This window comes from Mustela nigripes, chromosome 5 (genome assembly GCF_022355385.1).
Source record: "Mustela nigripes isolate SB6536 chromosome 5, MUSNIG.SB6536, whole genome shotgun sequence".
Classification (NCBI taxonomy): domain Eukaryota; kingdom Metazoa; phylum Chordata; class Mammalia; order Carnivora; family Mustelidae; genus Mustela; species Mustela nigripes.
Window position 1 is genome coordinate 93,156,097 of NC_081561.1, and position 27,284 is coordinate 93,183,380.

Here is a 27,284-nt window from a genome sequence, read left to right on the forward strand (position 1 = left end):
ACACAACATATTATGATCATAAATGGGCTACTCAGATATAATAGTTATCTCTAGTTATTTTTAGCAAGGGGGTGAGATTTCATAATATTCAATCCTGCCTTATAAATTTAACTTGGAAACCTACAGGAGAAACGTGAGCTGTCTAGCATTCTCTGACAGATCAAAAGCCGTCGCCCCTGAGCCCCACAGTACCGATGTCCCTGCGTCCTCTGAACTCCAGTGGAACTTACCTTGGGTCCTTCTTATCCCCCATACTTCCTAATTCAGAGTCTCTCGTATCTATCAATAAATAATTACAGAAGAAAAAAAAAAGGAGCAGGAAAATAAGCAGGCATTGCAGTGTCATAGAACAAGGGTGTTGAATTAAACAAATGTAGCTTTCTCATTTCACCCATTTCTTCACCATGGATGCCGGGCAGCTGACTCAACTATCTGATCCTTCATCTTCTCGGCTCTATATTGGAGGTAATGAACTGCCCTCATAGGGTACCATGAAGGTTCAATTAAAATTGAAAAGCACCTGGCACACACAAGGCACCCGACAAAAGCTACTTCTCCTTCCCCCACTCCGGCATATCATCATAGATCAATCCTGCGGGAGGGCTGGTTGATCACTGGGTTATTTCTGGGCTGTGAGCTTTATGAAGGCAGGGTCTTGTTCATCTTTGTATTTCTAACAGAACCCTGGGTAGTGAGCCTCACATTCTAGGGGCACAGTAACTCTGTACTGGTTTAAACTGAGGGATGAAATAGGATGGCGCCTGAGCTGTGCAACAATCATTTACAGACTCGGGCTTTTCTGGTAGGACGGCTCCTCTCGTGAGCCATGGCTCAGGCCTCTCGGGTGCTGGCACAACCCACCATGTTTTAAGTCAGGTGGCACAAAATAGAACTACTTTCCTAAATTCCTTGGCAACTAATCAGAATACTGTTTCATTTCTCATTGTAGAAACTGCTGTAGAAAAACTGGCCTTATTCTAAGAGAAAGACACAGAATCCACTACCTTGTGCTGGAAAACCAACAAGTGGTATTGAAAGCACTGAGACACATAAACATGGGCTTTAAACACCAGCTGGTCCCAGACCAGCCAAGAGACCTGAGGCAAGCTGTCTACGCTTGTTGAGCCTCAATTACACCAAAGAGAGAGACAACAGCTGTCCTGTGGTTGTCACACAGGGTTGTGGGTAGAGAAGGTAGTGCCTGGAACTGACTGGAACAACTGGGAAGCAGGATGTCAACACCAAGCCTAGAAAGCCATCAACTTTCCGTCAGGAGAGCTCCTCCTCTGTCTTAGTCCATGCTTCTATCCACAGTCCCTTCTTTGGCAACTGACCAGCTCTCATTGTATCCTTTCAGTTTAGTTGAGCAGAAAAGCTGTGTACCTGTGCACGCACCAAGGTGCAAGGAGTCCCATCAATGGATCCCCCATCTTTTGTTCTGCGGGTCACATTACAGTGCCATGAGAAGGTGTAGTGATTAAGCCGTAACACAACAGATGCATGCATTACTTTTCTGTCCAATGATAGAACACTGTGCAGTCCAATTGTTTGTGGCTTTTTCTCCTGTGTCAGTTAGTCACAGCTTCCACGGTGAAGAATTTCAAAGAAAATACAGCCCAATCAAAGCATGACAGAATGTCAACCCCAGACAAAAGGGGGCAGACTGCGGGCCAAGCCAAGTGACCAATCTTTTCAGTTCTGGTGGAATCTTTGTTTCTAGTCATTCTACTAACATCACCTAAGGAAACTGGGTTCCTAAGGAAAATGGGAGGGTGGGGAATCAGACAGGCCACCTACACACCACAGATGGAAGAACGAACCTTCCCAAATTTTTTAAAAAAGTCTTCTTCTGCCCGGGCCAGTGCGTCTTCGTCAATGTACACAGCCGGCCTTCGGGCCATGAGGAAGTACTGCACCTTCCTCAGATTCCAGCCCATCACGTACTGGAGCCAGCCGCACACGGCCGCCGTGGACCGGCCGACCCCGGCGTTGCAGTGAACGTACACGGTGTGTCCATTCTCGAGCAGCGCGTGCAGGAGACAGACCGCCTGGGGCAGCATCTGTACTCGGCCTGGGATTGAGAAAGCACAGCACAGACACATGAATAATGAAACCCCAATATCGCCACTAATGAGAGCTCCTCCAGTGCCTGGTGAGATGAGTGCCATGCAGGGAGGGGCAGGGGTATGCGAGCTTGCGCTATTCCTTTGTTGTGAGGGAAAGGGTGAGACAATGTCAAAACCTACTAATTATAAAGTAGAAAAAACACCCCAGAGGCAGTGGGTCAGCTCTGAAATTTCCCTGGTTTTTGCTCTGAGTGACTCCTGCATCAGTGCAAATTTCCTTTCAAAGAAAAGTTAACCATTGGCTATGGTCAGAAGAATGGATTTTTGCATCCATCAGAAGGGCTTGTACAGATGGGGCAGAGATTTACAGAAATCTCACCCAGACTTTCTTTAATCCAAATGGATCTTCCAGATCAATGCAAAACAGAGAATTAATCCATGTTGGTTAAAGGAGCCAATCTTATTCACTCAACATATGCCAATTTTCATTTGGCCAATGGGATGGCCAACATTAACTGACACGCATGCAATAACCGATCATTCTTTTATTCCCTCGTGATACAGAGTGTTCAAATGATTCCATTTCTCCTTTACTGGGCAATTGTGATTATAGTTACCATTACTTCATGACTACTATTTTGATTATTAGGTGATCATATGTCTTCTCCTTTTACACACTGAGAGGATACACAATGCTCTGCTCATACCTGCTAGATTCTCTTGTCTCGTGAGGCAGAGATCACCCTAAAGCCATCAAGCTCCTAGAGGCCTGGAATTTCTTCTGCACACAGGTTCTCAGAGCAAAGATAATGGGTTTGGTGGGGGTGTGAACGACAGTCACACGACGAAGTGGACAACTTCAAAAGGGGATAAAAGGGGGAACTGTAGAGAGTCCTGGATTATGAGCCCGTGCGTTGACATTCACTAGTTACTCTGTGCTCTCAACCACACAGGCGCACGGTAGCGCTTCGCACTGCCACCCCACTGGATGAGGGGAGAGGTGGGAAAAACTCCCCCCTCCAATGGTTTCACTGCAGATCCTAAGGCCTAGAATTCCGTGGTGGAATGGAGCCAGGAGGTCATGAGAACCACTCAAGTGAGTTCGGACTCCCCTCTTCAGATGTCCTCTTCCAAAATGTCAGTGCCTCTTAAGGACCCATACAACAAATGGCAGTCAGGCATCAGTGCCTTAGAAGGACAGAGGTTATAAGACCACATCATGGTTTGAAGGCCCTCTCAGTTTCACTCCATCCCAGGTGGGTCTACCTTAGCTTCAGGCTCACCCTGTTCTGAGTTAGGAGCAGAAAATCTACACTGAAGCCAAGATAATATTCTAATTTTGCTGCTGGTTCTCTATCCCTCTGTCTCACCAAAGCACCTCAAGCCACAGGCCCCACACAGCAGTGTAGAGACATTTGTAACTGGAATGCCTTTGGTCAGCGCACACTTAGCAATCCCTCAGGCTCCATCTCTCCCTGCTGTCTATCACCCTGTGTCCATGTTCCCTGCCTGATCTCTGAGGGCATCTAAGGGGAGTCCCGCCAGCTCCTCTGTGCTGCTTGATTCCTCAGAGCCCAAACTCAGCCATAAACTGTCATTGATGGGCACTTCCTCACTAGGTTTCGGGGTATGCTTAAGTTAGAGCTAGATGGGCATGCCACATAGCCAGTTGCTCAGGGCACTTCCCCAGAGGCAGTAAAACGTCCCCAGAAATGGAACAAAGTGTAGAAGGTCCTATGTACCAGAGTGACGTCTCACTGTCTGTCTCAGGGAGACTACCATGTAGTTGATGCACCATTTGAGCTGGGAGATCAGAGGAGGCAAAACTTCCAAAGTACATTTGAGTGACCCTGCCAATATGAGTGAGGTCTGCCCACAGACAAGGCTTTTTTTTCTGCTGAAGGGGTGTGAGAGGTGTAGCCCCACTAATACCAGCTGGGAAAGGAATGACAGCTGATCTAACTGGGAAGTTGGGTTCTTCCTGCCATGGCTGGCCTCACTGACCAAGTTTCCTGTTACAGATACCTCTCTAGCTACCATGTACATTGCCAGGATATGAGCAGAAAAAAAATGTTTTTCATTGAAATACAGTGGACATACAATGTCAGTGTCAGGTATATAACACAGTGACCCAACAATTCTATCCCAGACACTATGCTCAGCACAGTAAGTATAGTCACCAACTGTCACCATACGACATTATTACGAGGTTACTGACTCTATTCCCTGTGCTGTATTTTTTATCCCCAAGAAGTATTTTTAACATGGGTTTTCATTAAATGCCCAGTATACAGACAGACCTCAGTGGTCTGAGGTAGGAGCTTCTAGAAGCAGAGTCCCAGCCCCCAGGCTCAGTTTCTGCAGCCTCAATGTCACGGGACCTACCCAAACTGGGGTTCACATGAACCTGTCAGGATCCCTTCCCCCACCTGCTCTCTGGCCAGAGAGTCACTGAGGAAGGCTCTGCATCAAATGGCCCAAATGATGCACTATCTCTCCCTTTCCTTTTTATCTGTAAAAGATTCTTCAAGAGGCATGCACACAGTTTAGAAGTTGAAAAGGGATATGTGTGAGCTTGGAATTCTATGACCTCGGTCATGCAATCCTAGAAGGTAAGTGACAGCTGCCACTGGGAAGCTCCAGAAGGCTCCCGGTTTAAACACAGGTTTCACCCCTCAGTGGTCTTCTCCTAGAATCACTTAGCTGCTACACTTAAGAACTGTCAAACAAATATTTAAATAACATATAAAGGATGCCAGACGAGGACGTGGGCCAGGATGGCCACCTGTCTTAGCCTGGCCTCCACTGGAGCTCTTGCTTATTTTGATTTCTAGGGACTATAAATCACTCTGTGTTGATTGATGACAGCTCAAATTTACTAAGCCCTTTCTACCCGCCAAGTGCTGTTCTGAGCACCGAGCAGGCAATAGTTCATTGGCAATCACCTTTTAACAACTATGAGGTTGGTACTACTTTTATCCTCAGTTTATATCAGAGGGAACTGAGGCAAGGAGACCTCCCCAAGCTTATTCCCCAGTGGCCACTGAAACCCAGCAGGTGCAACTCCAAAGCCTCTGGTCTTAACCACTGCACCAGTGCCCTTCCCTGACCTGCCTGCCCAGGGGCACTTGCGGGCCACCATGCTCTCAGTCTGAGTTCTTAGTCAGTCTCTATCCCCTACCTACCCTGTCACACGGTTGCTGTTAGCCCAGATAAGAGCAACAACTTCCTGGTGTTAGTTCCTCTCCCCTACCCTAGAGGGGCTCCCTGTGCCCAAAAGGCCATGTGGCTCTGCTAGAAAACCCGTTCTAGGGAGCCTGAGCTAACACAAAACCCACCAAGGAATAAACAGAGGGTGTCCAGAATCAGAGCTTACACAACATCAACAAGAGCCCCCAATTTTTTTTAAGATTTTTTTTTATTTATTTGACAGATCACAAGTAGGCAGAGAGGCAGGCAGAAAGAGAGAGGGGGGGGCACCTGGGTGGCTCAGTGGGTTAAGCCGCTGCCTTCGGCTCAGGTCATGATCTCGGGGTCCCGGGATCGAGTCCCACATCGGGCTCTCTGCTCAGCAGGGAGCCTGCTTCCTCCTCTCTCTCTCTGCCTGCCTCTCTGCCTACTTGTGATCTCTCTCTGTCAAATAAATAAATAAAATCTTTAAAAAAAAAAAAAAAGAAAGAGAGAGGGGGAAGCAGGCTCCCTGCCGAGCAGAGAGCCCGATGTGGGACTCGATCCCAGGACCCCGAGATCATGACCTGAGCTGAAGGCAGAGGTCCCAACCCACTGAGCCACCCAGGTGCACCTAGCCCCTAATTTTTTATATTTCATGTATTTAGGCTCCATCCAGACCTTAATTAGATAAAAGGTTTCCATTCGTAAAAATAATACCTAAAGGCAAGAGAGAAATCCAGAATTTTTTTATAAAATATTCCAAATTCTAACTGTTGACAGCTAAGTTGAAAATTTTAAACCCTGTCCCGGTATAACAAAACATTTCACTGTTTGTGATTCTTATTTTGGAATATAAAACAGGCCTTGGCTCTCAGTAGATACTCAATAAGCATTCATTAAATGCATGAATAAAAAATAAAATGAAATAAAATCCAATAATACTCATTAGATCTGAGACACTACTGGACCCCTCTAATCTAACTTGTGGCCCACACCTTCTCCAGGCTAATCCAGCTCTGGAATGATTAAAAGCTTCCTGAAAGCAGGTACTGAGCAAACAAAGGTTGGGAGAAGGGGCGCCTAGGTGGCTCAGTGGGTTAAGCCTCTGCCTTCGGCTCAGGCCCTGATCCCAGGGTCCTGGGATTGAGCCCCACATTGGGCTCTCTGCTCTGCAGGGAGCCTGCTTCCTCCTCTCTCTCTGCCTGCCTCTCTGCCTACCTGTGATCTCTCTCTGTCAAATAAATAAATAAAATCTTAAAAAAAACAAAACAAAACAAAAAAAGGTTGGGAGAAGAGGGACACAGACATGCTGGGGACAGCCTGCGGCATTAGCGCCTGAAATCACGGAGAGGACTGGAAAAGGCCCTGAAGATGCCCTTTACCTAAGGTTGACCTTGAAAGGCATTATTTATGGAGTGATTTTCAGCCTTTCCAAGATTAACATGTGTGCGTGTGTATGTGTGTGTATGTGTTGTACACACACGCACACACGCATGCACGCACAGCCTTCTTTTTTCACTCCAGGCAGATTTATGACTGAATGTATTATTATTTTATTTGAACATATCTTCTTTTCCACCTTTGCAATGTAATATAGATAAAATCCATATTATCTAGTACCAACTTCAGTAGAAACTTAAGAAGTTTGGACTAAAAATCTAGTCCCAACTTGGTGATTTTCAAAGCCCTTACATATCAATCATCTTATTCTATTGTTATAATCCCGCAAGGGAGAAATGATTACCCCATTTTCCAAGTGCAGGAAATAGCCCTCTCGCTATCACATAGCTAGGCAGTAGCATCCAGGCTCAAGCCCACACGCCGAGTCTCAAGCCCACACGCGTGGCTCCAAGGTCAGTGTCAGCATCACGGCAGAGCTGCACACGGTGTTGAGTCAGAGAACAGAGGGTGACAACAGAGGGGTAGCCGAGGACTCTGGGAAGCACATGCCCTGACTTGGGAGGCAAGGGCAGACCCTATGTTATCACCAGCACTGCCCTAACAGAGGCTGAAACACAGTCCGAGTGCTTCCTACGAAGGAAAACGGAATTTTAATGAACACATTTGGTTTTTTTCAGGTGAGTGCCTGATTTGTCTCAGGTGGAAGTTACAAACCAAAATTTAAAAAAAAAAAAAAAAAAGGAAAGAAAAAAACCTAACTCCTTGGCATGTGACAAAATGTACCAGAGTAAGGATCGATAGTACAATTGATTGTAACGGGTCTGTGACAACTGGTGGTGACAGTCAGACCTAACACACTGTCTTCTTTCTCAGACTTTATCTGACAGCATTATGTTACAGCTCAAAACACTTCCAGATGGATTTTTCTCTGCGTTCCAAAAATAGCTGATTAATCTATATGTTCATTGTGCTAATATTGTCAGCCACCCAGATTAATCCGGTGGTCAGAACTTCCCTGGAGCCTCGGAAATGGTCGTTAACCCTTTGATTACTCCCCAGGTCATGCTGAACCAAAGAAAGCCTTCATTTAGTCTTATTGTTTGGCCTTTTGCAGCTGGAAATGCTCCTTCTGCTGTCCTGGTTGTTGCCAGAGGGCCTCCGTGTGGGAGGTGCTCTACTGATGTGACTGGCATGGGACCTGGTGACCCTGGGTTTTAACAAACTACGGTGTACCTTTGGGGATGGGGTTTTCCCTCAGGTTTTTGCATACCCCAAACTAGCAGGCAAATACCTATTGGTCACCAGGGCCCCTAGATAATCAGTGCAGGGATGGAGGTGAGATACACTAAGCTTTGTCTCACCTTATCCTCCAATGGGCAACAATGCTATGAAACCTGAAGTAAGGAAGCAAGAATCGGAACGCTCTCTGGAAGCTATAGGCAGTTGAACCTAACAATCTTCTGTTTTGAAACCAGAGAAACAAAGCACTTTCATATCAATCATCTTACTCTATTATTTTGATCCCGTAAGGCAGAAATGATTATCCCATTTTCCAAGTGCAGGATCTAGTCGGCTGGATATCACACAGTTACTCGGGAACTCTCCTTCCACTGCCACGAGTGCTGCCAAACTGCCTCAGTGTGGAAGGTGCTCCACGGTCATGCTGCACTGGGACCCCAAAAAGACCGTAACACAACTACAGTGGGCCTAGATTCAACCACTGATCTTCCGTGCAAGTGAAGTTATTTTTTTTTTCCTTGAAAAGAAGCAAAGCTCTTACAGCTACATGGACCACTGTTACCAAGAGGAGTATTTCTTCCCTCAGGAAAAAAAAAATTAAAATAAAAGTAAAAGTTATACCTCTTCCCTAGTGATGGTTCAGTCCAGCCTGGGAACCGCTTGAGATTCATAGTCAAGGTGGCCTACGTCCAGCTCCCTAGGATCCTTGAGAACTTTCTTCTGTCCCCACCCACATCCTGGACTGTTGACTCCGGAGAGACAAGCCACCTCCCTGCCCACTCACAACTTGTCTAAGTCCAGGTGATCACGACTACCAGGGACTGCAAGGGCGCTGGTCTGTGGAATGTGCATGCAGAGCCTCAGGGGGCATGCGGGGACAGGAGTCACCGCACGGTGTCTGCAGCAGTGGTGTGAGTCTAGCTGCCTGTCTTGAAATCCAGGCTACATCTGTCCGTTTTCCTATGGCCACATTATTGCACATTTTTGTACCTGTCTTTTCCTCTGCAAAATGGAGATAACTGCATCTGCCTGGAGTCTTGTCAGAATTAAATGAGGCAAGGCATGAAATCGCTTAGGAGAGTGTCTGATACATTATGTACTTTGGGGGCTGGAGATGGTAGAGTCGTTTCTGACTAGGCACAACTGCCTTTCAGTTCTCCTTTCCCGCAGAACTGCAATTCACCAAACTCCCGCGTCCTGTGCCGTTCCCACAGCTCTCTGCTGCCCCCTGCTGACATCTTGTTGATACTGGCAGTGTAACGGTTCTCAGCGTCAGATACCTCCTCCGTCCCGGCCCAACCTCCTCAAGCACCCTACCCCACCACCAAGCTGAAACACAGAGCATTCCTGTAAAACCCCATGCCTTGGGGCTACGCCGATGCTGTTTCCTCCACCTGGCATACTCTTCCTCCCTCCCCACTGACCTGTCAAAACCAGGCCACTTCAAATGCCATGACACAGATACAGCCTCCCTGTGCTGTCCCCCGACACCTCATAAGCCACCAGGAGCACCTGACTCCTTCCTCACATCACATTCTTCTCTGTATTGTAATTACTTTTGAACTTCTCCTACCACCTTTTGCTCTGAGATCAAAACACCGCCTTACTCATCTCCTGTTTCCCCAGCAGCACCCATGTCATAACCCATCTTCACAAAGACATGCTCACTCCACCAGTGCTTGTGCTGGAACTACAGCCTTGCTATCGCCACCCAGCCCCGATCCGGGTCATCTCTCATGATCTCCCACTTCAACCACTATAGTGATCCCCTAACGGGGGTCCCCAGATCCACTCTGGGCCCATTTCCCATCCCTTGTCCACAGTGCCAACTTTTACCTCCCGTGACACTCTACATTCTCCTGCCCCAGAGATGTCCCAAGCTGGCGGCCCTCTGGGGATCCTCTGGGATCTTCCTCTCTGGGAGGAGAGATCCTCTCTCCTACCTCACCCCCACTAGCCTTCAGACTTCGCTCAAACATACCCAAGCAAACCTTCCCTGACTCTCTTCCTACATCTGACTTGCCTGTGCATGCTCATAGCAGTATCTTCCTGTCAAAAATGTCATCATAGTTGTAAATCTCTATTTATGGTCATTTGACGATGCATGTCTTCTCTTTATGACTAGAAGTTCCATGGGGACAAGAGCTATACCTGCTTTGCCTCAGCACTCTATTTCTAGCTACCAGCATAATGCCACACATACCTTAGATACACATAAATACATAAATACATGTTCAATAAATAAGTCATAAGAACATAAGAACATAAATACATGTTCAATAAATAAGTCAAAGGAGCCATGTTAAACAGAATCTTAGCCAAGGTGCCAAAATACATTAAATATGTTAAATTAAAACCTTATATTGATTCCATTTCCACCATTCATGATTAAGTCATTCAATTATACACAGAAAGGTATGTAGGTAAGTAGATAGGTAGACAGATGGACAGACAGCAAGGGCGTCTCTGAAACACATTCAGCAAAAAGCCAGAAAGATTCTTCCGATGCTTACCTTCAGTGCTCATATCTGGCGTTGGCATCCAGATGTAGACCAAGCCTTCTTCCCTATAGAGCTTAATCATGGTGTCTGGTGTCATGGGTTCTGGGTAGCGGTTACAGCCTGAGGAATTCTGTATAATATCCCATTCAGTCTGGAAATTCATCACAGCTGTAATCCCCAATTCATGCTTCAGTTTGATGGTTATATGTTCCACTTGACGAGGGCAGCTACCCAGCCAGATATTTGGTAGAATTCTAATGAGAATATATAGAAGCAACTATTATTATTGTTACTGTCATGGCTTGAAATATGAGAAGCTGTAGAAAATGTAATAAAATTTAGTAATAAAATGCAATTAACCTTTAAATCTGGCACAGGAAGAGCTGCAGTAATAATATTAGATGGTGTAACAATATTATTGATATAATAACAATATTATTGAAAGAAAAAATACTGGGGCTGTCATTTTTAGGGAAATAAATAATCCTATTAACCAAAATGCTAGGAAATAAGCATTAGCAAGCTAAATCTTAAAACATATTAAAATAAGCCCACTAAGATGTATTTATTCCTTGAGTCTATATGTGGTTCAACATTAGGAAACTCATCAACATATTTCAAACACTAACAAGTTAAAGGCAAAACTCCAGTGATTAGATCAGTAAATTCTGGAAAACATTTTCAAAAATAGGCCATTATTCCTGTTTGAAACTCTACATAAAAATTTCAAACTCTACATTTCAAATTTCAAAAGTAGGAGAACTTTTCAACACCAGAAGCTAACCATCTCCTTTTAAACAAAATCAAAGTTAAGCTTATATACCTTAGTGCCCAACACTGTCCTATATATTTCATCTAATGCTCCAAGTTAAGAAGAAATAGAACTGTCTGAAAAATAAAAAAAGAAAGAAAATGTTGTCGATATTTTTTCAAGTATGTTTCTATATCTAATATCCCAAAGGCTGGACCCCACCATCAAAATTTCTGAGTCAGTAGATCTGGGTGGAGAATCCAGGAATTTAGAATTCTAACAAGTTCTTGGGCAATACTGATGCTGCTAGTTCAGTGCATCCTGAGAACCTGAGAACCACTCTCTAAAAGATTCAATTACAAAAGCTACGCAAAGTATTAAAAGTATTAAGATACATGGATGAGGGAAAATATACAAAAATCAAACAGCTTTTCTCTGTGTTCACAATAGCCAGGTACAAATGGAGAAATGGAGGAGACTCTCAAATATAAAAACAAAATTATAGAACATCTAGGAATACATTTAACCAGAAAGATTTATAAAATTTTACTGGACATTAAGAAAAAAAACAATAGACAGACATACTGTGATATTATGATTTATAATAAGAAATATGTATTTGGTCTTCATCTCACTTTCCAGCACAGTTTCCTGAGTGATAAGAGGCTTAAAGGTGTCTTTTGTTATACATTCATGAGTAATTTGGATGGTACCTATCTGATGGGCTGGTTGCCAGGGGAACCAACTTTGTGACTAGAGGACAGAACTTTCAGTCCCACCTCTTGGCTTCTAGGAGGAAAGAGAGCTGGAGGTTGATCCAATCACCAATGGCCAATGACTTAATCAATCATCCCCAGGTAATGAAGCTTCCATAAAACCCAAAAGGTCAGGATTCCAAGAGCTTCCAGGTTGGCGATACAGGAAGAGTGGGGCTCCCTGAGAGGGTATAAAAGCTCTATGCAATTCCCTACCGTTCCTTGCCCAGTGCATCTATGCCATCTGGCTGTTCTTAAATTATACCTTCTTAAAATAAGCCAGTAATCAAGTAAAATGTTTTCTGAGCTCTATGAACTGCTCTAGCAAATTAATCAAACCCAAAATAGAAAAGGGTCATAGTACCTCTGATTTATAGCCAGTCCATCAGAAGCACAGTAACAACTTTGTTTGCACATGGCATCTGAAGTGAAGAGTGGAGGAGCATCCTATAGGACTATAGACCTATAGGACTAAATTCTTACCTTGCAGAAGTTAATGTTATCTCCAGGTGGATAGTGTAAGAATTAATCCAAACTGTTAGTGTCCAGAAAATTAGTTGGGTGCATGGGGAAATACCCTCACTCTACACATGTTGAAATTGGGTTCCGGAACGCAAGAGACATACCACACAAACATCACAAAAATGTAAATATTTTCCAAAAAACATATAAATGTAATGCACATTATTACAACTTGTTAGGTGTGGTATATATTGTCTTGCTCATTATTTCACATGTGTATATCCTCTCCAGAACTAATGGGTTCCTCCAGAAGTAAGACTCTGTTTCAACTTTATTTCAGTCATGTCATCTAGAACTTTACTAGACTCAATATAAAGCATTCAGAAATGATGATGATGGTAAACATCACTTGATCCTCACCAGTATTCCCAGCATGAAGGACTAAACTACTTCTCTGCCTGAAAGAGCTCTCTGACTGACTTATATCAATAGACGTGTGTCCCTTCCAGAGGGACAGATTTAAGACCTACGCGCACAATGCTCTATGCTCTGTCTCTCCCTGCCACGACGATAATGGAAACACATGTGGATGCTGAGCTGCTAGAAGACTGAAGTAGCTTAGAATGGTGAGCTACCTCTGGAGGCCAGTTGCCCTGGAGAGCTGATGACTCATTGTATTAAGCCACTGTTTGCTCCCACAGGGGAATCTGACCAGTTTTAATACAATGCCTACATAATTAATTTCTTAAAGTCCCTAATGCCAGAAAAGAAGTTGAGCAGAAGGCCTACACTTTTATTCAGTTATTTTCATATTGAGCTTAAAGGAGTCCTTCTGAGCTGGGGACAATTTGGTTTCCCAAGGGATATCTGGCAATGATTATGGAGGCATTTTAGATGGTGACGCTGGGTGGTGCTGATGTCCCCTGGTAGACGGGAGGCCAGGGATGTTGCTAACCATCCTACAATGCACAGGACAGCTCCCACAACAAAGAATTATCGAGGCCAAAATGTCAATAATGCTGTGATTAAGAAGCCTTGTTTAGGACAATAAAAGTGGAATAGAACTCCTTATTGCCTGTAGGAAGAAAGGGAATACGAGGCAGGAATGAGACCAACATATCTGACACAGTTTGTGGCTCATAGGTGATGTCATTCATATGAAAATATGGTATCCCATGTCATATTTTAAGATATTTTATGTATGTATAGAAAGAGACAGACCTAGAGGGTGAAGCAAAAGTCTAATATAACATAGTTGAACACCACTACAACATTTTAAGTGGTGTGTAATGGAAAGGGCACTAAACACAAGCAAGAAAAAATGCCAATCATAACACGATAATTTTAAAGCACTTGGTAATAACCGTCTATTATTAGGCCAAGTTAGTTATCATCTCTAAGCCTGTGGTGAGCTTCTCGCTAAAATGGGTCTAAAAGTAATTAATTCACAGAAAGAGAATACAATTAAATAAGGTATTTTGAATACGACTGATTCTAGTGGATGTACAATGAATGTAAGAGGAGTTTATGTCTATTTGTTATAATTTACTTACTTTAGTAATTTTGTATTATATTGACTATCCAGATAGTGTTCCATTGTTCTGTGTATCCTTCATTAGAACACCACAGAGTTTAGAATACTCATCCTATTTTTTTTTAAGATTTTATTTATTTATTTGACAGACAAAAATTACAAGCAGGCAGAGAGAGAGGAGGAAGCAGGCTCCCTACTGAGCAGAGAGCCCAATGCGGCACTCCATCCCAGGACCCTGGGATCATGACCTGAGCTGAAGGCAGAGGCTTTAACCCACTGAGCCACCCAGGCGCCCCTCATCCTATTTTCTTAAATGAAATGAAATCTAGCTTGCTTTGTGTTTTGGTTCTTTTTTTTTTCTTTTGGCTGTTGCTGTCATTGTTCATGCTAACGTAAGAGGCCAAGGGACTAATCCTCAAACATGGGTATTCCCCATCCACAATGAAAATACCTCTCAAGATCCAGCTTCTCCTCTCCATCTCCCCATGTCCTCCATGCTATTTGTTATGCTCCACAAATAAGTGAAACCATATGATAATTGACTCTCTCTGCTTGACTTATTTCACTCAGCATAATCTCCTCCAGTTCCGTCCATATTGCTACAAAAGTTGGGTATTCGTCCTTTATGATGGAGGCACAATACTCCATAGTGTATATGGGAGAAGGGAGTTGAGGGAAATTGGAAGGGTAGGTGAACTATGAGAGACTATGGACTGTGAAAAGCAATCTGAGGGTTTTGAAGGGGCGGGGGACTGGGAGGTTAGGGTACCAGGTGATGGGTATTAGAGAGGGCACGGATTGCATGGAGCACTGCGTGTGGTGCAAAAACAATGAATACTGTTACACTGAAAAGAAACAAAAAATTTTTTAAAAAAACTTTATAAAATTGAAAAAGAAAAAAAAAAAAGATCCAGCTTCACCTACAACTTGAATCCTACTTACCCTCCAGAAGATAAACCGATTTTTTATTGCTGCTTGGGCTTTAAGTCTAATAGCTTATTAGGCATTTCTTATGGGCTACTGAAGATGATTATGGAAAAAATAAAGGCAACAAATTTTAAAATAAAGAGAATATTCAGAAACACAGGAAAGACGTAATGGTATTGTGAAGATGACGATGGGATTCAAAGGCCTTTCAGTTTATTCTTGACCCTAAAGCATTCTCCAACACTCCATTAGGCCAGTGGGCTGACAGAAAAGTCATTAGCAGGAACACGTTGAGAGTGCTCAAGGGATGCGCTTGACCAGGACATTGTTAGCTGAGTGTTCAGTCTTCACAGGAATGGAAAGGACGCACACCCTGGATCATCGGCCCCTCCCTCTGGCTGCTGAGTGAGAGCAGGGACCAGCTCTATCTAAACACTCCACACCCCCTTCAATTGTCGCTTAAAGATTTCTCCTCCAGTTCCCTGCTGGATGTCCAGTGGACAGCAGTGGTGGGTTGTCAGACTATGCTGTGGGTTCTAACAGAGCACACTAAAGCATCCAAAGCTGGGGTTAGAAACCCCAGAGGTTTAACCAAGAAATATAACCTTTTGAACAACCATGCATTTTTACTGGTAAAATTTTGAAGTGGACTGGTAAAATATTAAAATGAATGAAATTCACGACAGGTATGCTAAATTCCAAATGTTACCCAGAGTTCTCCTGAATACGGTGCTCTCTGAGTTCATAGCCCTTAGTACCTACCTAGAGAATAAATGCCAATAGTGTCTGGCCCCAAGATTTGAATAAAGACAAAATAATAGCTCACAGAGATCTACAAAGCAAATCAGACAAAATAAGAAATCAGAATGCCAAACGAGCGTCAGTATATAGAATCATACTCTGTTACTGGGAACGAAAACAACAAAAGGGAAGGTGTTATTCTGCCATCTCATTCAGACCTGGTCTTCAACTAACTGGGGACCTCAGGAAATTCAGACCAGCTCAAAGGTAAACGGGCCCAAAGTTGGTACCTTTCCCACATCAAGTTTCTAATGGAAATAAGCCCTTGAAAGAGGCACTTACATACATTCCCATACACATGTCAACCCTAGCTTTTCAATCAGGAATTTCTAACTTTTTGGTAACAATTCTTCCTCTAGAAGTGCCACAAGTCAGAGTCCATATTGAAGAAATGAGTATAAATTCTTAAATTCCTGATTTTTTTTCAAGCAGTAAGTGCTGAACCTAGGAGATAGATCACTAAAGATAAATTCTGAAAACAAGTGCTGTGTTGAAGAATGGAGAATTAAAGTTAGAAAGTAAATGGTACTGAACTGTTATATTAGAGATGGAGCCAGAGGACGGAGTTTGTTGGAAACACACAAATCAATGGATCCTGCTTCCTCAGACAGCCTAAGTGCCCTTCCTATGGATCCTATCTCAGCTTGCTGTCTCTAATAACAGGTGATATATTTCCAGTTACATGATATGCTGGAGGTAATAAGATGCATGGTGTACTTTCTAAACAGTAATTACACTGTTACTTATCCATTCAGAAGAGAATGATTTGACACTATTAAAAATCAATTTTTACTCATCTCATCTTACTTTTAATCTTCTTTCAGCATCAATGACACTTTAAGCCATTTTAAAATCCAGATTTTGTTTTCTTAAGGTGAAAAGAAGCTTGTTGAAATATGGGATTTGGGGAATAAAAATCCTCTGTAAAGGTAGTTTCGAGGCAAGACATACAAAACTTCAAAGATAAAATAATGAAATAAAAAATATATAGTTCAAAGTTATATTCTAAATTACACTATAAAACTTGCAGAGAATTACTTTATGAATAGCTCAGTCTTGATCATGAGTTACATCAGATTTCCGGCAGCTCAACTATAGATTATCTGGAAAGGTCAGAGGAAACCACTGCACCTAATGGGTATGGACACACAAATGTTCCCAAACCTGACTGCATTCAAGCCACATCAGTTTTTATAAAAGCATATATGCCAACATCTAGTCCAGAGGTAGTTATTAAGTGGCTGTGCAGTAAGATCTATGATTCTGTGGATTTTTTTTTCCAGGAAATTAACCTGGAAATTTCTATCTATAGATAGAAAATACATATCTATATATCTATATATATAATCTATATACCTATATATAGATCTGGCTGCATAGGGAATATATATATATATATATATATAGGGAATATATATATATATTCCCTATGCAGCCAGATTCCAAAACCACTAGCCCGGCCAATCCCAATAAACATGTAGAAAGTTAGTATAGAGACCTCAATACCTTTTAATAGCAGCAAAAAAAATATGGCAATGAAAGGGCATGGATTGCTCAGCCCTACCCATCCACAGAAGAGTTTAGCCCTTCCCATTCTCCAAAAATACTTTCAAAACTAAAAATGATTCCCACACAGAGCATGGGGAATGGGAAACTGTTAGAAGAGAGCAGCTATGAGGCTGTGTGTCTACGTGTTTAATGAGTAGCATCTTCTAAAGAGTCAAAACTACATCTACTTCTGAGTCTTGACAAATATTTAATATAGCAATATTCATTAAGAATGTACTTTGGCAAAGAAAAAAAGAAAAGAACGTACTTTTGCAGATAAAAGTTTTATTCATTTGAGTATTGACTATTGCTATCATGATTCAACAAAAAGGTGTTTAAATAAAATCCATCCTAATAAGATCACAGCTTAGCTTAAGTCCAGGGGTCGGGGTTACAGAGGGTGGATGGCAAATCAAAATCAATTTCAATTTCATTTGGGTGAATCTGGATTTGTGGTCCCAGGTAATTTCATCACTATACTACACTGTTCACTTCACCTGTCAGGCCAGGGCTCCTGTTACAACAGCAAGTGAAGCATATGAATCAGAGCCCACTTGTTCCATCTCTGCTGTCAGTCAAAGGAGGCCTTCCTGGCAATAATGCGTACATCATGAGCATCCAAGCACTTTGCAAAAAATACCATCGGGTATTGACAGAAGGGAGGAGCATGGGGGAAACAGAAGATATCAGAAATAAGCCAGTAGTATGGACTCCACATCTCAGTTCCATCACTAATGGCCTTGAAAAATGGCAGAATAACCTTTTCCTGAAGGTGAAAATTAGCATTGTATTCTGTCCATAAGGAAAAAAAAATGTCGGGAAACAAGGGATGATGGGATCAATGTATGAACACAGGATTTGTTTATTTCTTATCACCCCAGGAGACGACAGCTGTTGAACACAGTGCCTTCTTCCCAGCCATAAAAACACAGCACCATTTCAAAGAGGGAGAAAATGGATTTTGCTGAGGTTCCTTATAAAATCCAGCTAATGATTCAGGAGCAAAAAAAAAAAAAAAAAAATGATTAGCACATTTGCTAAGTTGGATAATTTTGTTGCATTTACCTTATTTAATATTTTATAGGCAATTCAATGTGAAATTAAATGTGATCTGGCTTTTAAATAATGGGAAAAGAAAAAAAGTCTATTAGTCCTATCATTTAGATCTCATTAGTGGGAAAGCAAGAGAAACGTTAAAATCAACCTCCAGTAAGCTCCAAGCTTCATTAGCACATATAAGTCCTGCTAAAAATCTGTCCTCTAGTGTTAAATGTTGTTATTATTACCAAACTTCTACCCCCAAAGACTCCAGGTAATGCTGAATGACTACACAAAGACAAATCTCAATTTAGAAAGTCATTCTAATTTCCTTATTTAAAAAACAGTTTTATTATAGTTTGCTTATAAGCTATACACTATAGTATACAAAGAGCACATGCTAATTTCCACAGGTACACTTAGTTTCTTAGATTTTTTTTTTGGATGTGCTATGTAGTTTATAGCCACATATGTTTTTATTTTCTATATTAAAAATGCCATATAATAATTATTAAGGTCTGAAATGGATTGAATTGAGTTTCCCCAAAATTTCCAAATTGAAGTCCTAACCCCCAGCACCTTGATACCTCCTCACCTGGAGACAGGGTCTCTACAGAGGTGATCAAGTAAAAATGAAACCATTAGGGTACGCTCTGACCCAGTATGCCTGTTATTCTTATAAGGGGAAATATGGACATGGACACATACAGAGAAGACGATGTGAAGATAAAAGAAGACAGCCGTCTACAAGGCAAGGAAAAAGCCTCGGAATAGATCCTTTTCTCAAAGCCTTCAGAATGAATCCACCCTGTAGACACATTGATCCCGAACTTTTAGCCTCTGGAACTGAAACAAATACATTTCTGTTGGTTAAAAACCTCCCCAGGGGCGCCTGGGTGGCTGGATGGGTTAAGCTCTTCTGCTCAGGTGATGATCTCAAGGTCCTGGGATCGAGCCTGCATTGGGCTCTCTGCTCAGCAGGGAGCCTGCTTCCCCCTTTCTCTCTGCCTGCCCTTCTGCCTACTTGTGATCTCCTCTCTCTGTGTCAAATAAGTAAAATATTTTTTTTTAATTTTTAAAAAATAAAAACTGCCCCAATTCGTGGCACTTTGTGAGAGCGGCCTCAGAAAACTAATACAAAGTCTAAACATCCAGACTTAAAATATATACATGCAATCATCCAGATTCTTCAAATATCCATACATCAGGTAAAACATTTTCATAGATATTTTTCACCTTTCATCCTGATCTCTGAAGTTCTACAGCTAACTTTTGATTGTGCCATCCCAGTTGTCCTCTTACACAATAGGACTAGCCACTCCCATTCCTTGACTCCTGTCCTTCAGTCTAGCACTTGAGTGTCTCCAACATGGCAGACAAGATCAGCAGGCCCCTGGTTGTGCTATTTGGGCTTCCTTCTTAATCTAATAACTCAGTTCCAAAGTTCTGAATTTTAGAACTAGATACCTAGTTTTGATAAATACAATACAGTCTTGAATCTCTTTGCTTGGCTTTCAGAGAATGGATCTCAAAGGATAATCAACTGAAATGTGTAAGAGCACACTCTTCGGACTCACAACTTCTTAAGATTTTGAGTCCAAGGGATGCCTGGGTGACTCACTCCATTAAGCGTCTGCCTTCAGCTCAAGTCATGATCCCAGGATCCTGGGATCAAGCCCCACATTAGGTTCTCTGCTCAGTAGAGAATCTACTTCTCCCTTTCTCTTTCTCTCTCTCTCTCTCTCTCTCTCTCTCTCTCTACCTCTCTCCCTGCTTGTGCTCATGCTAATAAATAAAATCTGAAAAAAAAAAAAAAATTCTGTGTCTAGGAGAGTTTGGCTTTCTTGGTTTTGAGCCTTTGTTGTCCTGAAATTTGGCTTATATGCCACACTGACAGATTATAGCAATAAATAAGGCAACTGGCACACTTCACTTTCTTAAAGTCAGTCAAGGTAACACAGAGACTGAGGCAAATAACCAGGCTAAGCAGCCTCAGTTGATTACTGTGATACAAATTTCAACAAAATGTTCTATTAAAATAGCCTCTTGGCATGTTAATTTTGTTTCCAAAGCTGAGCACTCCTTGAAAGAGTAAAATGTCACATTTAATACTTTCTCACATAATGAACTTGAAAAGATTCCTTTAAAATTAATCACTTGCATAATGAACTAGGAACCACTGAAGATCAAGGAAGTAATTAAAAATTAAATGTAGGGTTTTTTTTTTCTGTATTTGTTTGAAAGTCATTCCATCTATTTAACAAATAGGTAATGATGCCTGCTTTTTGCAGGCACTCAACAATCAATGGTGAGCGAGAGAGTCAAGGTATTCCCTCCTGTAAGCCTACATTCTTTGAGGAAGGCAGGCAGTGAGCAAGTAAATATGCAAAATGTATGAAATTTATTTGTAATGTGCTACTGTGGACATGAACAGGGAGTTAAAATAGAGAATCACAGGAAAGCTAGACTTCAGTTAAGACAGTGAGGAAGGGCCTCCCTGAAAAGGTGATATTAAAACCAAGACCTGATGTGGGAAAAGGAGTGAGACATTCAACATTCCTATGGTGAGAAAGAGCGAGGTAGACTTTGGGAACTGAGAGAAGCCTAAAGACATGGAGTGAGGTGGGTGAGAAAGGAGTAGGGCGTGAGTTAGGTTGAGAAGACCATACCAGGCCTTACTGACATGCACGGGAATTTGTTTAACACTACAAATGCAATGAAAAAACAGTGACAGATTTTTAAGGAGAGGAGTTACACGGACTTGTTTTAGCATTTTTAAAGGGTGACTCTAGCTGTTAATTGAAAATAAATTGGTAGAATCTAGAACAGGAAACTATGGAGGAAAAGGGAAGACCTTTGGGATAGTGACGGCTTGGAATACAGGTACTGGTGCAGATAAAGAAAAATGAATTAGCTCAAAATGCACTTTAGTGGTAGAACCAGCAGGATATGCACATTAAATAGATAAAAGAGTGGAGAGAAAGTGAAAATTCAAAAATGACTCCCAAGTTTACTAATGTGATATTATAATCTACAGTTTCTTAACCAGGTCTGCCTTCAGTGAAACCTATTGTTCCCTGAATTTGTTTACTATGTGTTTTTACAAGTTTCAGATTAACCAACATTTTATATACTAGCCATCATGCTCATGGCTTCACATGCTTAAAGGCTTGATGATATCAAACTATTCAAACTTCCTTTCAGTTTTCCACTCAAATCATTATATCCATTATTAAAATATTAATAACAGGGTTTTTATTGATATAAGAACTTTGCATGCAGAATAAGTTGATCATCAACTAGATTTATCTCATATCAAGGAAATATGCACTGTAGACAAAGTGGTACACAGGAAACTGACTTATTTAATCAATTCACTAAAGAGATATTATTAAAATTTATTTTTTTATACCTGTGAGTCTTCATTTTAGCTTTAGAATTTTAAAAAAAAAGGAATTTAAAACACATGACAGCAAATGAAAAAAAACTCATTTTTCTTTTTTATACTAATTCTTCAATGCCAACCAATCATCTGCTTAATTAAAATACAAGGAATTTCTAGCATGAAAAAAAAATTCTATTCAGTACTTTGAACAAAATAGGTGTTCACGCTATAATTTTCTTGACCATATAGTTTTCTTGAATGGTTACTGTTCATCTAGACCAGAGCTCCTCAAATATTAATGTGGAGAAGCAGCATCTGAGAATCATCTTAAGAGGCAGATGGTGAATCGGTAAGTCTGGGATGGAGCCTAAGATCCTGCATTTTCACAAGCTTCCTTGTACGACCAAGGCTGCTGGCCCCAGTAGCAAAGAGTACTCTACTAGGGGTGCCTGGGTGGTTCAATGGGTTAAGCTCTGCCTTTGGCTCAGGTCATGATCTCAGGGTCCTGGGATCAAGCCCCACATCGGGCTCTCTGCTCAGCAGGGAGCCTGCTTCCACCTCTCTCTCTTTGCCTGCCTTTCTGCCTATTTGTAATCTCTGTCAAATAAATAAAATCTTAAAAAAAAAAGAGTACTCTACTAATGATATTCAATCTAAATACTGTCATTATTTTATTACGCATCACAACAATTCATTACAACTCAGTACTCAGTACTTCAGTACTCAGATACACTGACAAGTAAAAGAAGGTCCTCCAGCAAGAGCAAACAGAGAGACAAGCACTGTATCTCTGCTATTGATGCTAATATTAGAGGCCTAATATTAACCATGTAGAGAGAATGTTTTTTTTTTTTTAATTCTAATTAGAGAATGTTTCTAAATCTCTTTAGCCCTCTTTCTTGATTTTCCAGTGAAGGTCCTGCAACAAGCCAAATGACGATCTTACATAACAACCTTCCTTGGCTCTAAAACATTCTTCTTTTCTCCTTTGTTGGAGTGCTTATCAGCTTCATGATAGAGACCTAAAATTTCCTTTTGTGTTATCTTTTTAAAATGTAGTTGGAGATTTTTTACATGTAGATGCTGAAAATCAGGGAAAATTCACATAAGACTTGAAATTTATGGGGCCCAAAAGGAATTAAATGGGTGAAAACTCAGATGCCATTAGCACTTTTGGGGGGTTAGAAATTAGGTAAGGTTCCAGAAGGACAAACAAAAAACACCTCCTCCTCCCCTGTGAGATGTTAGTAGTTAGGATGGTGAGAACGGGAGAGATGTTAAACCACAAATATTCTAATATTGAGACGTGCAAAATCCCTGACACGTTTTGCTTCTTTCTTTCAGCCTGAAGTCAGGCATATGCAGTATACTTCACAATGTATAGAGAGAAGCCATGAGAGCCGGTAAACCCTCCCAAGGATATGCAAATTGGAAAGGCCTCTGTTTTAAGTTACCCAGAGATCCTGAAGGTCCACCGCTATGGGAAAAGAGGCCAGGAAATAGGGATGTTTCATCTCCTTATGTTATCCCTAACTAGGAAAGGTGCTAAACAGTCAGACATGCAGTCTAATACAATTCACAAACAGGCTAAGTCCCAATCATACCCCAACCCAAACTGTTATATTTAAATTGGTAATCTTAAGCAACCCTAGTCATGGAGAGAGTGCACTCAGTTACATGGTGCTTTTATTGGCAGCTAATTTGTTCTGGCAAGACCTTCACAATACAGCTTTATTTAAGATCATCCACTCCACTGAGCACTCATTGAAGTGCTTAATTGGTAGAAATTGGCCTTAATTTTTTAAGCTAAAATTGCCTCTTCCATGTTTCATAACCCAGGACATTGTCATCTCCACCTTGCAAGTGCTTCGATTTTTTTCAAGACTTTGAAGATATTTACTCTGCATTCACAGCTGGGTTTCAGTGTATGGAGAAATGCTAGGATCTCAAACTTTTGAAACATGTTTGATATCTAAAGCACATGTCCCTTAAGCAGTATGAACCACCCATAGGCTCCCACTAAGAGAATTCAGTTAGTGTCAGAGATCCAACACCCATCAAGTCCCATCTAGCACAACTGATACTCACACAGTTTAAGGTATTCCTCAGTTCTATCTCTGTTCCAGATTACATCCCTAGGTGGTAGTATGTATCCTCTTGATCACTTTCATTACCACACATACACCCAGTTTATTTTTACTATGCTTCTGTCTCCTTCATAAACCCTGCGTCCTCTATAAACCTTGTGAGTGTTTCTCAGAGTTCCAGACTGTAAGTCATCTCCCAAACACACACCGCCATCTATAACTGTCATCTACAACCTGGTAAATTCCAAAGCTATTGCCTCCAGCTCAGACCTCAATGTTCTACTGGAATTCTCCACTGAATGTGCTCTAAGTAGCAACTGAACTCATCTTCACCATCTTCCACTCTTTGCTCCCTACCCAAAAACTTAATTTTCCTCTGGTGTTTTTGATTTCTGTAAATTATCCCACAGTTGCCCATCTAAGGCAGGAAACTTAATTTTTCTCTCTTCCCCTTCTTACAGTCATTAACCCATATAAGTCAATCTCCTAAACAGCTATCTACATTATCTAGTCTACATTATCTCCTGGTCTACATTATCATTGCTTCCCTTCAGATCTTCAATACTTAAGAAGTGAATTACACCAACAGCCTTCTAAGTTACCAGTCTGTCTGTCTGCCACATTGTAACTAGAGTAATATTTCTAAAACAGAAATCTGACCATGTGACTCCTCTACCTAAAACAGTCAGGTGCCTACCCATCACCTTCAATATAAAGTCTGTAAGTCTTTTTTTAAATTAATATATAATGTATTATTTGTTTCAGGGGTACAGGTCTGTGAATCATCAGTCTGACACAATTCACAGCACTCACCACAGCACATACTCCCCAATGTCCATCACCCAGCCACACTATCCCCCTGCCTCCAGCAACCCTCAGTAAAGTCTGTAAGTCTTTGGTCTGATCTTTGGAATCTGACCCCTACATACATCCCTGATTCCACATCCCCTTGTGAACCCCACCCTCCAATTTATGAGAGATATTTGTAATTCTCCTGAATGCCCCGTATTCTTTTCCTGCTGTTTAACCTGATGTTCTTCCTTTTGAAATGCATTTTTAGTGTTCATCTATCTGATTAAGGCCATTCAGTCTTCTCTGATTGCCCATAGTCTCACTTAGGTCTTCCTTCTTTGTGTCCCCATAACATAAATAAATGACCATACACCTTTATTTCCAGCTCTGGACTCTCTCACTCTGAAATGCTGATTGTACTGAGCATTTCCTCCTCTATACTGTGAGCTCCTTGATAACAAGAATGATCTTATTGAGCACCATATTCCCAGAAGTTAACAGTGTATCCAGTATATTGTCAGCTCTGAATGAATAAATGAATGAATGAATGAATGAATGAATGACCAACTATAGAAATGTCTTTACTTATGATACTTGGTTCATTCAACTATATGAGGATTCATTCAACTATCGCCAACTGATCAGCATTTCTATGATTTTTTGCAAAACTGTGGTAAAGGTATTTTAACTGTGTTATCCCAAAGATATATGTATTAAATTATTGGTTGAAATTTGTTCAAAAGTAACATTCTCTCTGCAAATGTGGAAGCTGTTAAATATAAAACTATGTCCCTTAACATGTTACCTTTTTTGCCTTCACTGCCAGAAAACTTAAAGACAAATTTAGTGTTTCATAGGAGTAGTTAGACCATCTCAAGGCCTGATAATTTCAATCCCATTTGGTCTCATAGGTGGTCTGTTTCTATGCTAAACTCCTCTACTATACATCATTTCTTTTCTAAAGTTTTCTATCATAAATGATTACATTTTTAAATAGTTGAAGAATGGTGGCAGAACCTAATCCTCCAAAATACTTGTTTCTTCCACCATAAGTCCCAGGCATTAAACAGATAAAAAGGTAGAGAAGAGCCTCTATTTGAGTCATACAGACTTGTAGCAACCTACCCGAATCCTTGAGTTTTGAGTTAGTCTGGTTCTGCAGTTACACTTGTCAATCTAAAGGTCCCACTCACATAAAACTGATTGAATATTATAGCCACCAGCACAATTTATCTGCAGTAATAAAGTTCCATTCATGTCTGGAATGTGGTAACATTTTTACTAATTATAACCCATAGCCCACATAAGTTTTGTTTCATTCCGTGTAGTATTTTAAATGTTAGCTGTTAAGGTCAGCAGACAAATTTAGGAGACCATAACAAATGTGATTCTAGAGCAGTGGTTCACAACACTAGACACATACTGGAAGCTCGTGGAGACATCTTAAATACAATAAAAAATAAATAAATAAAAAGAAAAAAAAAGAGAAGAAATACTTAAGCCGGATCCTCTATTAAACAGAATTTTGGGGGCACCCAGGTGGCTCAATCAGTTAAGCGGTTGCCTTCGCCTCAGGTCATGATCTCAGAGATCAAGTCCCATGTTGGGTTCTGCACTCAGCAGGGAGTCTGCTGGAAGATTCTCTCCCTCTGTCCCTCCCCTCCATGCTCCCCAATGCTCTTTCTCTCTCTCAAATAAATAAATAAATCTTTAAAAAATAAATAAATTTCTAAGGTGGTGGGGTAGGGCTCAGCATCATTTTTTCCAAGGACCCCAACTGATTCTGATGTGCTCTGAGTCTTGGAAATGCTGATTTGGAGCCTGAGAGACAAGTAAGAGATAGAAATAAAGATCTGCCTATCCCATTTTTTTAAAGTGAAAATAATTCCAACTTTTAAAAATCAAATATTTACCCCCACTGAAATGGAACTGGCTAGAAAAACCTGAATCGGAAAAAGGAAATTAGAGGTGGTTACTTATTTTTAAAAGGATCTTCTGTCTTTATAAAGGATTAATTTAAGCATTTCTTCAAGTGACAAGCAGTGATTTAATTGATTTGTAGACTTATCTCAGTTATTAATTATGCTTGTGACCCTTGCAAAGTCACTGGTGTCTCTCCAGACCTCATCTTCCTAATGGGTAAACTGAGAGAACTGGAGTAAAGAAGCACCTTCCCAGCTCACACAGTACTGACTGCACATCAATGACCAGATGTTACATGGAGGTGAAGGCAGCCAAGGGCACAGACTCTGGAGACAGGCTGCCTATCTCTGAACCCCAGCTCCACTCATTCTGTTACACCTTGGACAGATAACCTGCCAATGCCCCGAGTTTCATCAACTATAAAATGGCATTAACAATACTCACAGGGAAAGTAGATGAAATAATACGTCAGAGCACTTAGAACCATTCCAGGCACAGAGTAAGCACTGTTTAAGCATTAGTTATCATTCTTATTTCTAATGTTATACCCCTGAAAAAAATCAGGGCTTTAGTGTATTGATGCATCGGTGACCCTCTAAGAAAAGGAAAAATCATGCAGCATTTCAAAAACGTATTTGACCAGTTGATATTGATGCTCTATAGAGTACATTTTTGGGAAAGCTGTACTACATGATTGTTGTGTCCCTTATACTCTGGTACCGTGTGATTCATCTCTGTGTCTTGGAGATGCAGAAAACTATGGCCCATGGACCAAACCCAGCTCACCATCTGTTTTTGTAAATACAGTTTCAGTGGAACACTGCCATGCTCATTTGATGACATATTGTCTATATCTACTTTCACATTACAACAAAAGAGCTGACTACATGCAACAGAAACCAT

General features: G+C 41.3%; 1 protein-coding gene across 2 annotated transcripts in view; it reads right to left on the reverse strand.

Moving 5' to 3' along the window:
• EPM2A (EPM2A glucan phosphatase, laforin) overlaps window positions 1–27,284 on the reverse strand; it is a 178,212-nt gene that overhangs the window by 72,082 nt on the left and 78,846 nt on the right. The window contains exons 3-4 of one of the 2 annotated variants that reach the window (XM_059400888.1): window positions 10,391–10,632; window positions 1,821–2,071 (exon numbers count right to left, since the gene is read on the reverse strand). In XM_059400888.1, the coding sequence (XP_059256871.1) occupies window positions 1,821–2,071; window positions 10,391–10,632 (493 nt within the window). Of the gene's footprint in view, window positions 1–1,820; window positions 2,072–10,390; window positions 10,633–27,284 lie in introns of those variants that run through there. The other variant, XM_059400889.1, reaches the window with a different exon arrangement.